We start from the raw sequence: 18,192 nt of genomic DNA on the forward strand, positions 1-18,192 counted from the left end.
AAACTTATATATACATATGTAAACCTTCTTATAACACTATAACACTTCATCATCTCTCATAACTAACCATAATTCTTGAATCAAAGAATTTCATCAAATTTTCCATGTGTTCTAAATTCATTTCTATCACCTCTAACTTCTTAATTAAACACTTGACAAGTCAAATTCATCATTATTACTTCAAAAACCTCTTTAAATCAAAAGCTCATTTCTAAACCCCTAATAAAATTTCCTTTCTAATTCTCTCTTCTTAATGTTTTAAGCTTATATAAGCTTTCCTGAAGCTTATATAACACCCAATACTCCAACCCAACCTATAAATTCAAGAAATTAACCAAATGAAATCAACTTACCTTTGAGAGCTGGAGCCACGAGAGGAAGAAGAAAAAAGAAGAAAATAAGCTTCTGGATCTTTTCCTCCTCCCCTACGTGTTATCTCCCTAAATAAGGAGATAAAAATATCCTTTAAGCTAAATTACCATACTACCCTTTTAATCCTTTCATAATTACCTTATAATCCAATACTTAAATATTCCTATTAAAATCCTTGAACTTTTCAATTTTCCTAAATTGATCCTTAAATTTCAAAAATGCTCATTTTAGTCACTGACCCGAATTTTGGGATGTTACATATAATCTTATGGTAATGTTTGATTTCAATTTAAATGATTTTCTATAATCATATACAATACACATATATTTCAATATTTTTTCACGTATGATATACATATCATAAAAAATTGATAGGCTCAACTCAAACTTCAAAATCAATCCAATAGTTACTAAAAATTGAATTATTCGAGTTTTATTTTATAATTTGACTCAACTTTTTTTTTCAAATCAAATAAAATCAAGAAACCAATTTTTAAATTGAGAAATTTTACTCAACCATACACGTAATATTAGAATTTTTATATAAATTAAAATGTATACACTATATAATATACTTTTTATTTAAATTTATTTAATAATAACTTTGTGTTCTAATAATATATAACAAAATAAAAATAAATTTTGGTAATTGAAATTTTGTAATACTGAAGTATTTTTAGGGTAAACTATGTTAGCTATTACAAATAATCAAAATACGTCGAGAGGGGTGAAACACCTGTTAAAATTTTATGGTAGAAACAGTCGAAAATTAAACCTTTGCACAAAGAATTTAGAATGGTTCAACTTCTAAACTAAGTTTACATCCACTACCTTGACATCCACAATAAAGATTTCTCAAATCTATTAGATTTGCTAACTGTTAAGGACAATGTATAACCTTACAACAATTCATAAGGTTTATACCCTAAACCTTGTTTACACTCTTTCCACATAAGGAATTGCAAATAAAGATAAAACTTCACAAGACAAATGTTTTTACAATAATTTAGCTCTGACCCAAATCACACTTGAACAAAATAAACAAAAAATCTCACAAGTGTGTTCTAAAGAATATGATAATTTTAGCTCTAAAACTCTTTTGATGTTGGTCCGATCTTGCAATAATCTTTCTTGTTGTTCTCCATTTGAATCTTGGTCCCTTTTATGTTTTCTAACATCCTTCTAGCTGTTTGGAGTCGTTGGTGGTTGATTAGAGCCATTGAATTCATTATTTTTCAACATTTAATGCTCACATGCACCTTTGGTATCGATACCTAGAAATGGGTATTGAAACCAAGCATCCTAACAATCAAAATTATGAACCTTTGACATCGATATTGTTTAAGTGAGTATCGATACTCACCTATCAGTATCGATACCAACACTATGGTATCGAAATCAGAAAAGCACACTGAAAAATGGATATCGATGTTGACATTTTGTTCTCGAGACTGAGGGATTTTTTGTGTGGATAAAATCAAATATTTTTTAGCTTTCAAAATATTTATAAGTTATTATATGATTTAAAAACACTTATCCGGCCTGACTTCCTTAATCATCTTCTGGAACATTTCTAAAACAGTACGGCCTCATCCATGCATAGCTAGTCCACTAAGCATAGCATTCCATGCCACGACATTCCTTCGCGGCATGCACTTGAAAACTATGATTGCAGTGTCGACCCTCCCTCATTTTGCATACATATCCAGCATGGCAGTTTCCACCATGATATTCATCTACCCATCACCACATCTCCGGCCTGCGCACAAGCTGACAGTAAAGAACAAAGTGTTGTATAATTCAATTTAAATCCACAATGAAACAACATCTGACTCAAAAGCAAAAAGCCCTCCTTGCTAAACCCAATCCCTACATAACCAACAATCATGATCGTCCATGTGACCTCGTTTCAGTGTGGCATATCATCGAACACCTCCCTTCCATTACTTACACCCTCTCACCTCAACACCCCATCCAAAACCACTGTCCATGACACCACATTCTTCTCCTCCATCTCACCAAAAACCCTTCACATATCCGTCACCATCCCAGACTTCCCATACATATCCATCAGCGCATTACACACTTTCACCCTGCCTTCCAGACCCATCTTCAGCACACGCCCATGGCCCTGACTCCCAACCCCAACATCCCGCAACCATGCACACGAACTAAACAAGAAAACCATCGCCACATCATCAATTTCGGTCCTGTTTTCAAGCATCAGAGCAAACAAAAGTATAGCATCACGAGGCCTATTTCGGCGCGAAAAGGAGGACATGAGGGATATCCAGTCTGCAACATCCTTGCTCATGTGGGGAATTTCATCAAACAGTTCTGGGCGAAGGTTATATCACCACAAGACGCATACAAGAGGAGTAGGGTGTTGAGAGTTTGGGGCGTGGAAAGGCCAGTAGTGAGGATTAAGGCATGCAGTTTTTTGCCTGTGATGAGAGCAGATCGTTGGGAACATACCCGAAGGAAGGGAAGAAGGAAGCGAGGAGAAAAGGAAGGGAAAGCTCGGAGGGTTGACCATTTCATCTATAATATTCTAAACGACTTACTGTTGCCTTTGTAATTGTGCAAAACATTGGAGTGAAACCAATGTTAGAATTGTGGAAGTCATTAGCCGTATTTTACGAACCTGCCACACTGCTTTTCTTCACTTGGTTCCCCAAGCATATTAGACTTTAATCTGTGGAGTTTGAGGATTGGTTATGTTATAATTTGGCTCATCCTCCTTTCCATTCAAATGATTTTATGAGGACGGGTTCAATTCAAATATTCTCCTTTCCATTTTGTCAATACCTATGTTTATATTAGCTATTTTTATTATCTAAGAGCAAATAAATCAATTTAATACCTAAGAATTGACTTGAGGAAAATGTTGAATTCAATAACCAAGATTAATCAATAAGTAAAATGTTAATATGGGTTGCCGGCATCCAGCAGTAGGGTCAAGTCACGTTTTTAGGACTTTTAAATTCTCTTATTTAGTCTTATTTCAACCTCAAATAATATGAAGTGCTCAAATCACTAGTAATTATAAAATTATCATCAAATTATGATGCTGATCAAGCTGGACTTATTAGAATTAACAAATTATTAAAATAGCAATCTTAGTTTTAGTATGGTGTTTTGAAAAACAAAAGTGCTTAGTAGTTAACAAATGGAAGCAAATACATGTTTTGACTTGGTCAGGCAAAAATAGCCTGAACCTGAAATGCACCGATCATCTAATATATATACATATATATTTTTGTTCATATAATATATTAGTAAGGATAGGGTGAAAACAAAAAGGTAAGCAGAAGCATCAAGACATATTCAAACCTAAAATTCCCTTTGACAGGATCATCACTCACTCTTGTCATATAAATCGAGAGCAACAAAACCAAACCACTAAACCATCTGCCAATCCCCATAGCTAAAACAGAACCAAACCAGAAATTAAGCAATTATGGATAGGAAAAGAAAGGCTAGTGAAGTTGCTTCTGAAGCTGAACAAGCAATGACTTGGGATGAAATAGTGAAGGCAGCTGCGGTGGCAGCCACCGCATCGGGAGGAGAAAGGAGAAGAAGGAAGGGATTTTTGGGGGTCAGGCAAAGGCCATCAGGCAGATGGGTTGCTGAGATTAAAGATACCATTCAGAAGGTAAGGGTATGGCTAGGCACTTACAATACTGCGGAAGAAGCCGCCATGGCATATGACGAAGCGGCTTGCTTGCTACGTGGTCCCAATACAAAGACAAACTTCTCCTCATGTTCTAATCCAAATCCATCTCTTTCTTCAAAGATAACCAATCTAGTTCTGCAGAGGCTTAAATCAAACAGTTCATGTGCTTTTTTACCCGTTTCCGAACCCATCAATCAGCTCCCGTTTCAGCAATCAGTGGATAAGTATAAAGAAGAAACATCAGATTTTTTTGAAGCCCAGTTTCCCGATTCTCCCAATGATCCTGAGGATCATTCTTTCATCCCCAATGATGAAACCAAAAGCACAACCGATAATGAAGAAGGGGAAGAAGTGGAGGCAATTGATTTTAAGTTCGTTGATAACATAGAATCATCGTGCTATTGCTCACCTTTTCAGATTGCAGAAGTGATTGAAACAGTAATGGAGGAAGAGAGTTTCGGGGATGAATCATCGATGATTATTGGCGCGATGAAGAGAATGGCATATGAACGCAAATTCTCAGCTTCTCTCTATGCTTTCAATGGGATAGCGGAGCTGTTGAGGATAAAGTGTGGCCCCAAAAATGTGAGGATATCGGAAGAGTTGGCAGGACTCGGAAATGCGTGTAAGAAGAAGAAAGGGAATGAATATGATGCAGAAATGGTGGGGGGAAAGCAGGAAGAAAGCCCACAATCTTCATTTGATTTGAGTGATGGTGGATCGCTTTGGAGCTCCCTTGATCTTCCACCCATCTCCACTGTCAACTCATCTTCAAGCTTCGTCCCGTAACTTGCATTCATATAACTATTTGTTCATGTGCAAAAACGAATATGGAAAAACAAATTAAACTTTATTTTTTTCTTGATTTTAACCACCAGCACAAGTAAAATCTATATTTCTAGTCATTTACCATCATTTTTGGTTGTTATTTTCTCTTTTTCCTTCTTCAGCAAGTTGTATTAGTACATAAAACATAAGTTAATTCTATGATAATACATAAAAATTACCCTTCAATCCTATATAACATTGGGGAAACACTAATTATATCAAGGTAAACTGTGTCAACACCAGCACATACACAGTAATATTGCCTTGGTCTCCGCAATTGCCCATCTAAAATGGAGGGTTATAAAATAAAAAGAAGCTTTCCTCCAAACTACCAAAAATGAAGGAAAGAAAAAGCTATATACATGGAATTATTATTCTTGTTCTTATTCACTTGCATCATAGGAGATTCATTGACAAGAGTCTGAAAGTATAACCTTCTCGTGTTACAGGACCCGGAGCTGCACAAGGAAAGCAGCACAGAGATCCAAGAAGAGGAACTGTGGCCCCTGAACCCTCTGAAGATCCAGCAAATATTTCTCCCCGCGGGTTTTATAAAGCTGTTGGCATCTATGACATAAGTTAGCACTTTTACTCGGGGAATTCAATAATTACAACTAAGCAGAGCAACCCTAACACCTGATTTCCATATAAAAATCCTGATTGTGATCGGACATTACCTGCACTTCGAACTTGACAACATTTAGGGCCTTGGTAATTCCATCATTTTCTATAATGGTTGATTCATCCCCAAAGTAGTGATTATTGAGCACGGAATTGTTAACCATGCCTTCATTAAGACCGGGAATGTTAGCAAGCCACCTACACTTCATGTTGTAATGACCAATCTTCTTCCAACAGACATTGAGTTCTTGCAGGGCTTTGAGCACTTCTGTCATAATTTCACGAGGATGGGCCCGAGACTACAAAAATAAAAACAGCACAATATCAAACTCAGGTGCATTAGAGTAGTCCTACTATTGGTACTCAGCACATCCTACATACTAAATCTAGTCTTATTTGTCAATCTTCTCGAATAGTAGAAAGTATCAATGTAAAAGAAGGGCTCTTATGTAGAAAAACGGCATGAAAATCACAAACTCAACTTGAAGTCCAAGAGCCCATTTCCTCTCAAGGCCCCTTAAACCCATTGCTTGATAGTCAGCATATCCTGAAAGGCAGTGTCCAACAGCTGGAACTGTAGGTTCATTTAGACGGATGCGGTTGAAGCCAGATTCCTAAAAATTATTAAAAATAAATAAATTAGAATTCCAACCCTATATGAAAGTCCGAAAATAAAATTAAAATAATAATAATGTAAAGAGAAATAGGTCACTCATCAGTTTATTACATGACTGATGAATCTGTTTTTTTTCCAGTTAAATGTAATTAACCCAACGAATGAGGCAGCTTTAGATAAAAAATGTCAGCAATAAATTGAAAAAGTAGAAAATAGAAAGGCACCACAGTTTCTTGAAACTCAGCTCCAAGATGGCCACTGGAGACCCGGAACAGATTGTCCAATAGTAGATAGTAAGCAACAGTTCCCTGGAAGATACTCGAACAAAATAAGAAACTGCCCAAAAATCATGAGATCGAGTAGTTGGAGAAGTTCAAACCTCATTTTGAATTCTGTTGCGAAGAGATTCAATCAGATGGTTTCGATCGAATCCCATCTAATCTCTTCCTGAAGGATCTCTTCATCATCTGCAATTGCATTTCAATCAGAAAGTAAACATCAGATCATCAAAACACCTAATATAGAAGAATTGCCCAAAAATCATGAGATCGAGTAGTTGGAGAAGTTCAAACCTCATTTTGAATTCTGTTGCGAAGAGATTCAATCAGATGGTTTCGATCGAATCCCATCCTAATCTCTTCCTGAAGGATCTCTTCATCAATCTGCAATTGCATTTCAATCAGAAAGTATAACATCAGATCATCAAAACACCTAATATAGAAGAATTCAAAATGTTGAGGAACTACTAAATGGGTAACTAAATCTTATGATATGATCTATAAAACATTTACGCGAGGCTTTTGTCAACAACCAAAAATTGGACGTTAGGGGATATGTAATAGCAAGGAAATAATTTATTGGAGAAAACATATTTCCCAGAGTCCAATAACAAGCAAGGAGAGCACAATAATTCAAGTCTCTTGTTTTAGCATTAATTGTTGGAAATGAAACACTCACACAAACAACTTTTATTGAAACTCAAACAAATATTACAAGAGCACTCTCACTCAAAAACAAGAACTACAACTCCCTCTTATAAGATTTTGCTTCTTCATTCACTTAGAAGCTCTTAATTTTTCTTGATGCTTAAACTAAAATGGGGAGGGGTATTTATACTATTCAAGAACAATCATACACTACACAAATAAAATAACTTAAACCATTAAAATATACAAATACCTAACTCTCACCTAAATAGATTGATGTAAGCAATGACATCAATTTAGTTTGGGTTTGGGTTTATGCTCCCATAATGGATCAAGTTTATGATCCAACACCCCCTTAAACTTGATCTTGTGACCCCTAGTAAGTTTCTTAATCTTATGAAGTCTTCGCTTGTCAGTGGCTTGGTAAAAAATTGGCAACTTGATCTTGTGACTTCACGTATTCAAGTTCCACATCGTTTCTTGCAACACACTCCCTTATATAGTGGTAGCGAATATCGATGTGCTTGCTTCGATCATGGAATACTGGATTCTTTGCTAAGGCAATGGCTGACTTGTTATCGACACAAACCTTGGTAGGCTCTTCTTGTATAAAACCTATCTTATTCAATAGATTTCTAAGCCAAATTGCATGACAAACGCATGAGGTAGCAGCAATGTATTCCGCTTCACAAGTGGACAATGTGACAATCGGTTGTTTCTTTGACATCCATGTGAAAGCAGTATCTCCCATGAAAAATACGAATCCAGTAGTGCTCCTTCGATTATCTATGTCTCCACCCCAATTACTGTCGCTATATCTAACAAGCTTGTAATCATTAGAAACTGAATAGAACAAGCCAAAGTCAATTGAACCTTTCAAATAGCGAAGAATTCTTTTTACAGCTTTAAAATGGGTGGTTGTTGGAGATTCCATATAAAAATTAACCAATCCAACTGCATGAAGAATATCGGGCCTCGTGCAAGTTAAATAGCGTAAACTTCCCACCAAACTTTTGAAAAATGTTGGATCTACACTTTCTCCTTCTTCATGTTTGGACATCTTGATCCCGTATTCTGTCGGTGTGCTTATTGGCTTACAGTTCTCCATCTTGAACTTCTTCAGGATCTTCTTTGCATAGTTTTCCTGTGAAATGAAAATTCCTTCCTTTTGTTGCTTAACTTCAATGCCAAGGTAGTACGCCATGAGCCCCATGTCTGTCATCTCAAATTCCTTCATCATCACATCCTTGAATTCATTAAACATGCTTGGGTTGCTTCTTGTGAAGATCAAATCATCCACGTAGAGGCACACGATCAAAATATCTCCACCTTTGATCTTGATATATAGAGCGTGCTCGTAGGGACATTTGTTGAAGCCATTCTCTTGTAAATACTTGTCGATTCGGCTATTTCATGCCCTTGGTGCTTGTTTTAGCCCATAAAGAGCCTTCTTCAACTTCAACACCTTGTCTTCGTGCCTTTTGACTTTTGTAGCCTGATGGTTGCTGAATGTAAACTTCCTCTTCAAGAACTCCATTTAGAAAGGCAGACTTTACATCCAGCTGTTGTATCTTCCACTTGTTTTGAGCTACCAAAGAAATGATTGGTTTGATAGTCTCCAATCGAGCAACAAGAGCAAATACCTCATCATAGTCAATTCCAGCCTTTGGACTATAGCCTTTAGCAACTAACCTCGCCTTGTGCTTTTCAATCACTCATTTGGCATTTTTCTTTGTTTTGTACACCCATTTGACACCTATCGACTTATCTTCCTTGGGAAGTGAGGTAAGTTTCCATGTGTCATTCTTCTCGATGGCCTTGATTTCTTCGTTCATCGCATCTCTCCATTTCTTTTCTTGTACTGTTTCTTGAAAGCTCACTGGTTCACAATCGACAAACAGACAAAATAATGTAATATTATCTTGTCGTTCAGTTACCTCATAGAGATCTCTAAGGCTTCTTGTACGTTGCACAACTCTTTCACTTTGACTTTCACTTGACAATGACAAAGGTGATGAGTCTCCTTGAGTGGTCGATGTTGGTGAAGTGGGTGGAGTTGCAAGCTCTTGTTGAGATTCATCTAGTTGTTCCCTCATTATCTGCTCATCTTCTTCAAACTGAGGAAAGAAATTGAAGTTATCTGTATGAGAGTTAAAATTCCATTCTCCTTTTTTCGTTGAAGACCACATCTCGACTAATCACAAACTTCTTATTGTCTGGATTGTACAACTTGTAGCCCTTCGAATTAGCATCATAGCCGATGAAGATAAAACTCTCGCTTTTATCGTCAAGCTTCATTCTTCTCTCGTCTGGTACGTAAACATGGGCTATACTTCCAAAGGTTATCAAGTGGGAAATGTCAGGCTTTCTTCCACTCCATGCTTCTTGCGGTGTCTTTCCCCATACACTTCTTGTTGGAGATCGGTTTGTCAAGTAGACTGCACACGCTACTGCTTCCGCCCAAAATTCATTGGGTAAATTCTTGCTTTTGATGATGCTTCGTGCCATGTCGATGATTGTTCTTTTCTTTCTTTCCGCCACACCATTTTGCTGGGGGGATCTAGGAACTGTCATTGGTCGATGAATTCCATTTGCTTCACAGAACTCTTGAAACTCCCTAGAAGTAAATTCTCCATCTCGGTCGGATCTCATGGCTTTCATCTTTTTACCACTTTCTCTCTCCACTGCTGCTTTGAACTTCTTGAAGACTTCGAAAACTTCTGACTTCTGTTTCAAGAAATATACCCAGATTTTTCTTGAAAAATCATCAATGAAGAGAAGAAAATAGTTACTGTTACCGAGAGAGCTTGGCTTGATCGGTCCATACACATCGGTATGGATGAGCTCGAGTAGCTTCTTGGCTATTGTCTTTGACTCCTTTGGAAAGCTTTTCCTGAATTGTTTCCTGACTAGACACCCTTCACAAAGCTGGTCAGGATGGTTGATGCGAGGTAGTCCCTTCACCATCTCTTTCTTAGATAGCACCTCTAGACCTCCAAAATTGAGATGCCCAAATCGAAGATGCCAAAGCCATGATGCATCTTTGTAGCAAGCTTTCAGGCACTTTGCAACATCATTTTGTATGTTGATCAAGAACATTCTATTCTTTGACATCGACACTTTAGAAATGAAGTTATTATTATCATCTTTTATAGAAAGATTATAATTATTCATATGAATATCATAACCTTTCTCTACCAGTTGCCCTAAACTTAAGATGTTACTTTTCATATTGGGCACATAGTAGACATTTGAAATAAATTGATGTCTCCCATCTTTCAAACGGATAAGAATGTTACCTTTGCCTTTCACTGCTATTGTGGAATCATCTCCAAATGAAACATTTCCGCTTACTGACTCGTCTAGCTCCACGAACATGTCTTTCCTTCCACACATGTGATTACTTGCACCACTGTCAAGATACCAGGAATTTGCTTGGCCACCATCAGTTTCTTTCGTGCTAGAAGAAGAGTTTCTTTGTCATCTGTCTTTTCCTCCACATGGTTGACATTCTCCTCAATTTTGTTCTTAGGAGATCTACATTCTGAAGCATAATGCCCAAACTTCTGATAATTATAACATCGAACTTGAGATTTGTCATACTTTGAGTTAGGATTGATTTTTCCACGGCCTCGTGTCGAGCTTTTTCCTTTCTCATAGTTGTTGTTGGAATTGTTGTTGCTGTAATTCCAGCCACGTCCACGACCTCGACTTCCACCTCGTCCATGGCCTTTGCCTCTTCTTTGGCCATGTTGGTTTCTATCATTGCGTTGACTTTCATGCATATCCTTGACAGCTTGAGGAGTTGCTCAGTAAACTCATGCTTCTTCTTATGCTTCTCTTCGTATGCTTGCAATGATCCTTGGAGTTGCTCGATCGTCATTTCTTCCAAGTCTTTAGTTTCTTCAATCGTCATGACTATGTGCTCAAATTTGGGATCTAACGAACAGAGTATCTTCTCTATTATCCTCACATCTTCTAACTTTTCACCATTTCTTTTCAATTGATTAGAAACAGCTAATACTCTTGAGAAATAATCTAAAATAGACTCGGATACTTTCATGTGTAAGGATTCGAATTCACCTCTTAATGTTTGGAGATGAACCTTCTTCACTTGCTTGGATCCTTTGTAAGAGGTTTGCAGCTTCTCCCACGCTTTCTTGCTAGAGCTTGCACTCGAAATCTTTTCAGAACCATCATCATCTAATGCTTGATAGATGAGGTAGAGAGCCTTATTGTCTCTCTTTCTTGAATCCTTCAAAGTTGTCTTTTGATCTGGTGTAAGAGTAGCAAAAGCATCATCATCCGCAGGCTCATTATAGCCTTTCTCTATGATATCCCACACATCTTGTGATCCAAGAAGTGCCTTCATTTTGATACTCCAGTTGTCATAGTTGTTGTTGTTGAGTGTCGGAACTTGGAATGGTGCCATACCATTTTCCATATCTCTCAATATAATGAGAATTTGCAAAATCCAATTGCACGTATGAATCCGGAACGCCGAAAAACCTTAGGAGAGACTTGGACAACTCGGTCAATGAGCTCCAACTCGACTGACTCGACTTAACTCGGTAAGTCAACTCGATTTTCTGGCGGCAGTCTTCCGGCGGTGCGTGGCGACGCGTCAGAACTCAGATTGGGAAGATTTTAGCGGTGTCGGATTACTCTCATCGAGACCTTCGATCTTTTCAACCTGGTTCTGATGCCACTTTGTTGGAAATAAAACACTCACACAAACAACTTTTATTGAAACTCAAACAAATATTACAAGAGCACTCTCACTCAAAAACAAGAACTACAACTCACTCTTATAAGAGTTTGCTTCTTCACTCACTTAGAAGCTCTTAATTTTTCTTGATGCTTAAACTAAAATGGGAAGGGATATTTATACTACTCAAGAACAATCCTACATCACACAAATAAAATAACTTAAACCATTAAAATATACAAATACCTAACTCTCACCTAACTCTTCAACTAATTCTTCACTTAACTCTTCACCTAACTAAATTGATGTAACAATGGCATCAATTTAGTTTGGGTTTGGGTTTAGGCTCTCATAATGGATTAAATTTATCATCCAACATTAATGGCATGAGTGCTCAGAAGGACATGCAGTCTAGGTATATTTACTCAACCATAACGGTCAATTTTCACATCACAAAAATCCTTTCTAATGTTAATAACTTAATATTACAGTAAATAAGTGATATTTACAACTAAATTCAAGTCAGGATAAAAATACCAACAACCTTTTTCGCTTGCTGCATTGAATCTGGCGGGGAGACTGCTAAATATCTTGGAAGATGTGCTTGAAACCATGGGTGCTGACGAATCTCAGGAATGGTCATTTTCCTCATTGGATCAACTACAAGCATCCGTGGGATTAAATCCCTAGCAGCAGGAGATAAATGGCTTGGAAGAGTGTATATGCCACCCTGAAGAACAAATAATGCAGATTCCAAACTATCAGAACTTTTAGAGTTCTAGCAAGAAAGAAGATTGGAAGCAAATCGTGCGGTTTAGGGAGAAATAACAGCAAATCGGAGGCCGGGAAATGAGTAAAGATAGAAGTTGGAATTATAGAAAAAAAACATAGTGCTACATAAACCTCTAATTTCTTAAGTTTATTAATTCAAAAAAATAATAATAAAGTTGGCTGTAAAGCTGTTCTACAGCTTATTTAGACTAGGGTTACAAATAAAGTTTTACTCCTAAAGAAAACTAAAACTCCTAGCCATCTATCTATATGTCTATTAATTAACAAGACAAATAATATACTAATATTAAAAGGCTCCCGTGTCAAATATGTTATTCAGAAATATTGACAAAGAGAAACAACATGAAGATCAGATGACCATAAGCTGAAAATCAGGACTTATCCGCATAGTGCCAACAGAAACATCTCAGACAGCATGATGCTTCTTACCTTGATTTTCTTAAAGAGGTTAGGAATGTTTTCATCATCAAAAGGAAGCGTACCACAAAGAAGGGCATACAATATGACACCACAACTCCATACATCCACTTCAGGTCCTGTATACAGTTTCCCGGAGATGACCTGTAACAATGTACATCCATTTAGTTTTGGTAAAGTCATTATGACAATATAAAATTCTCTATCAAGTAAAAGAAGACAGTGTTCGTTTCAAGACCATAAATGATAAGAATTCATCACTAATTGTAATTCACAAACTCCTACCTCCTGGGCAGCATAATTTGGACTTCCGCAACTTGTCTTAAAAAAATGGCCATCTCTCATTATGTTGCTCAAGCCAAAATCAGTAATCTTCACATTACATTTGGAATCCAGAAGTAAATTTCCAGGCTTAAGGTCTCGATGAACCACCATATTTCTATGTCAATACTCAACCCCAGAAATTATCTGCATCCAAACAAAGATTTCATGCTAATAATTTCCAAATTCCAAGAAAAAAAATGTACATAAATACTAATACTCAAGCATATCCAACTAGACCTACTGAAAAAAGTTGCGAGCCTCATCTTCTGCAACCTTCCTGTTGACGAAAACGGGTAAAGAAAATAAAAGAACACGAGAATTTTACGAGGTTCGGCAATGTGCTTACGTCCTCGGTGCCTAGGCGGCGCTAAAAGTTTTATTCAATGATATTTTAGGTTTAGGTTACATCTCTATTTATAATAGAAAACCCTGGTACATAATTACAAAATCAACCCTGTACCGTATCGCGGGGCACAGCCCCCGCACCCCCAACCCACATAATTCGTAACCCCACAACAAGACTTTCTTTGTAAGTACATTGCTTCTTTAACAACTCGAAACATTCAACAAGTCCAAGCAATGCTTGAACTTGTCTGTCGTAACTGGCTTGGTGAACATATCAGCGGCATTCTCATCAGTATGTACCTTCTGAAAAAAAAAAACCTCTCCAGATGCAACCAACTCTCTGATCTTGTGGAACCTTACATCAATATGTTTAGTTCTAGCACGATACACCTGATTCTTAGCCAAGTGAATAGAACTTTGATTATCACAAAGCAACTGAACTCCACCTTGTTAAACACCCAACTCCTTCACTAAACCAGTAAGCCATAAAGCTTCTTTTGCAGCTTCAGCCGCTGCCATGTACTCAGCTTCAGTTGTAGATAGAGCCACAACAGATTGAACAGTAGACTTCCAACAAATAGGCCCTCCACCAAGAGTAAAGACATACCATGTCGTAGATCTTATATTATCCAAGTCACCTGCATAGTCTGAATCCACATATCCTAAAACCAAAGGATTATCCCGCTGACTCCCAAAAACAATTCCATGTCCCACAGTACCCTTTAAGTACCGAAAGATCCACTTGACTGCTTCCCAATGTTGCTTACCAGGTTTAGACATGTACTTACAAACTTGACTAACAGCATGAGCTAAATCAGGACGAGTACATACCATCGCATACATCAAGCAGCCAACAATATTAGAATACGGAACCTTTGTCATATCTTAAGCTTCCTTATCTGTCTTAGGGCACTGTTCTGATGAGAGCTTAAAGTGATTCACCAATGGAGTGCTAACTGGTTTCGCGCTGCTCATCGCAAACCTTTCTAGCATTTTCTCAACATAACCCCGTTGAGATAGCCGCAGTTTCCTTGAGTCTCTGTCCCTGCAAATTTCCATTCCAAGAATTTTCTTTGCAGCACCTAAATCTTTCATATCAAATTCCTGACTCAATAAAGTTTTCAAACCGATAACATCATCCATGTTCTTCGCAGCAATCAACATATCATCAACATACAGTAATAGAAAAATAAAAGAACCATCATCAATGCTCTTAACATAGACATAACAATCATACTCACATCGGTTGTAGCCAATCTTGATCATATAGGAGTCAAACCATTTATATCACTTTCTCGGAACAAAGATTTCTTCAATCTGCAAACTAAATGCTCGTTTCCAGGTTGAGTGAAACCTTCAGGTTGCCGCATGTAGATCTGCTCCTCTAAATCACCATGCAAAAAAGCAGTTTTAACATCCATCTGCTCTAAATGCAAATCCCAACTAGCCACCAATGCAAGTACTGCTCGGATTGAAGTGTGCCTGACCACAGGAGAAAAGATTTCATCATAATCAACTCCTTTCTGCTGTGAAAAACCCTTCGCTACCAAACGAGCCTTGAACTTCTCCCCCTCTTTTTCTGTTACTGCTGGTTTCTTCTTATACACCCATTTGCAACCAATCGGCTTCTTACCCTCAGGAAGGGGAACTAACTCCCATGTGCGATTGTGATTCAAAGACTCAAATCTCTTCAACCATGGTTGCCATCCACTTGTCGTTTTCCTGACTAGTAACGGCATCATGAAAAGTAACCGGATCATCACTGCTAACAATAAGTGCAAAAGATACCAAGTCTTCAAAACCTAATCTGTTCGGAGGCTTTATATTCGTCCGTCTCACCCTGTCTCTGGCGAGACTATAATCCTGCAAATCATCCGTAGTGGAACCACCAGAAGTCGGTTGAGAAGTTTCTGGTTTCTCAACTGGAAACTGCTCGAAATCCACCACTGTCGTGTCTTGCTTCTGCTGCAACATGGACTGTTCATCAAAAACGACATCTCTACTAATCACAATTTTCTTCTCAACTGGATCCCAGAACTTGAATCCTTTGACACCTTTCTTGTAACCCAGAAAAATGCACTCCTTCGATTTTGCATCAAGTTTGGATCTCTCATCAGCAGGTACATGCACATAAGCAGGACAACCAAAAATCCGTAAGTTATCAAAACTAACATCATGACCAGTCCATACCTCTTCTGCAACTTTCCCAGCCAGCGATACCCTTGGCGATCTGTTGATAAGGTAACACGCCATGTTAACAGCCTCAGCCCAGAAGTGTTTGGGAAGCCCCGCATTCAACCGTAAACATCTGGCTCTTTCATTCAACGACCTGTTCATTCGTTCCGCAACACCATTCTGTTGTGGTGTCTTGCGCACTGTAAAATGCCTCTGAATCCCATGCTCCTTACAGAATTGTAGGAACTGTGAATCTGTGTACTCCATACCATTTTCAGACCGCAAACACTTGATTTTTCGTCCTGTTTGGTTTTCTACCTCAGCTTTCCACAGCTTGAACTTCTCAAAAACTTCATATTTCTGTTTCAAAAAATACACCCAAACTTTCCGTGAAAAATCATCAATAAAAGTAACATAGTACCTAGATCCACCCAAAGACGATGTCGTGGAAGGCCCCCATACATCAGAATGCACATAATCAAGAATCCCTTGAGTTGTGTGCTCCGCAGTCTTAAAACGGACTTTAGTCTGTTTACCAAGAACACGATACTTGCGAAAATCGAGCTTACAGCTTTTGACACCATGCAACAAATTTCTCTTGTGTAATTCTGCCATACCACGTTCACTAAGATGTGCAAGGCGCATATGCCACAATTTTGTCGTATCATCACAGGACTCAACAGAGTGAACTCCACCTGCAACGGTACTCCCTAACAATCTGTAGATATTCCATGCAGTCATCTTGCCTTTCATCACAGTCAATGCTCCTTTAACAATCCGAATGGTTTCCCTATTCTCGTCAGCCTTAGGGATAAAGTCATTCTTGTGCAAAGTGCCCAAGGAAATCAAACTCTTCTTCAAGTCTGGGATATGTCGAACACCACTCAACGTCTGAACGGAGCCATCGTGCATCTTAATTCTGACATCATCAATACCTTCAATATTGTAACATCGATCATCACCCAAATAAACCGAACCAAAATTAACCGGCCTGTATGTCGAAAACCATTCCCTATTTGGCGTGATGTGATAAGAACATCCAAAATCAAGAATCCAAGCATCCGTCAATTGTGTCGTTGAAATAGAAAGCATATCACCCTCACTGCAATCAGAATTATCATCCTCGACCACGTTCACAGACTTGGATGAGCCATCACGCTTCTCATCAGTCTGCTTTTTCAACTTCGGACAGTCTCGCTTCATATGTCCCGCCTCCTTGCACTTGTAACAGTGAATCGTCTTCTTATCCCTGGATTTGGATCTGGAATTCCGCTTCCCGGACCCTGCCTTCTCTGGCTTCCGTCCACGATCTCGATTACCCTTGACATATAAGCTATCAGCTTGAGAGCTTTCCCCTGCATTCTGCTTCCGCTGGTTGTGAGCCAACAAGGCTGCAGTAATCTTCTCAACGTTGATAGTCTCTTTCCCATATGTAAGAGTAGTCACCATATGTTTGTAAGAGGGAGGCAACGAACACAACAGAATCATCGCTCTGTCTTCATCCTCAATTTTCACATCAAGCCGAGCCAGATCAGAAACGATTTGATTGAAGACATTCACGTGTTGCGCCAAATCGTGATCGTCCTGCATCTTCAGCCCATACAGCCGCTACTTCAGATACAGTTTTGTCGTTAAGGATTTGGACATAAACTAACTTTCCAACTTCCTCCAAATTTCGTCTGGAGACGATAGATGCATGACGTGATACATGACCTTGTCCGCCAAGCATAATCGTATGGTTCCTGCCGCTCGCTGCTGTAATTCTTCTCAATCTTCCTCATCCATCGACGCCGGCTTTGTAGGTCGCAAAGCCTTCAAGATCCCTTGCTGCGCCAATAGATCATTCACCCTCGTTTGCCATAATCCGAAGTTACCCTGACCATCGAATTTCGCGACTTCAAATTTTGCTCCTGACATCTGATACCAATTGTTGACGAAAACGGGTAAAGAAAACAAAAGAACACGAGAATTTTACAAGGTTCGGCAATGTGCTTACGTCCTCGGTGCCTAGGCGGCGCTAGAAGTTTTATTCAATGATATTTTAGGTCTAGGTTACATCTCTATTTATAATAGAAAACCCTGGTACATAATTACAAAATCAACCATGTACCGTACCGCGGGGGCGCAACCCCCGCACCCCCAACCCACATAATTCGTAACCCCACAACAAGACTTTCTTTGTAAGGACAGTTGATGTTCGCTTCGCTCACTCTGCTCCATCTCCTGTCCTCTTTACTGGTATATTTATGAGCCATACCTAACACTTCCTTTCTCTACAATATAATCAAAGAGTTCTCCATACTTCACATACTCCATAACCACAAAAATGTCGGTTGGTGTCTCTACGACCTCGTAGAAAATCATAATCTGAATTTTTTTGGGTAGAAACGCC

The 18,192-nt window shown here is 38.4% G+C and overlaps 1 protein-coding gene and 2 pseudogenes across 1 annotated transcript; 1 reads left to right on the forward strand and 2 right to left on the reverse strand.

Moving 5' to 3' along the window:
- Positions 1 to 1,895: 1,895 nt before the first annotated feature.
- LOC120144372 lies at positions 1,896 to 2,913 on the reverse strand (annotated as a pseudogene).
- Positions 2,914 to 3,659: 746 nt separating this feature from the next.
- LOC120144395 (ethylene-responsive transcription factor ERN1-like) lies at positions 3,660 to 4,932 on the forward strand. The gene has a single exon (XM_039158461.1). It carries the CDS (start codon positions 3,833 to 3,835, stop codon positions 4,835 to 4,837), a length of 1,005 nt encoding a protein of 334 aa, XP_039014392.1. The 5' UTR covers positions 3,660 to 3,832; the 3' UTR covers positions 4,838 to 4,932.
- Positions 4,933 to 5,009: 77 nt separating this feature from the next.
- On the reverse strand, positions 5,010 to 18,164 carry LOC120144373 (annotated as a pseudogene).
- Positions 18,165 to 18,192: the final 28 nt, after the last annotated feature.

Source organism: Hibiscus syriacus, unplaced genomic scaffold (assembly GCF_006381635.1).
Source record: "Hibiscus syriacus cultivar Baekdansim isolate YM2019G1 unplaced genomic scaffold, ASM638163v2 tig00110889_pilon, whole genome shotgun sequence".
NCBI classification, from domain to species: Eukaryota; Viridiplantae; Streptophyta; class Magnoliopsida; order Malvales; family Malvaceae; genus Hibiscus; species Hibiscus syriacus.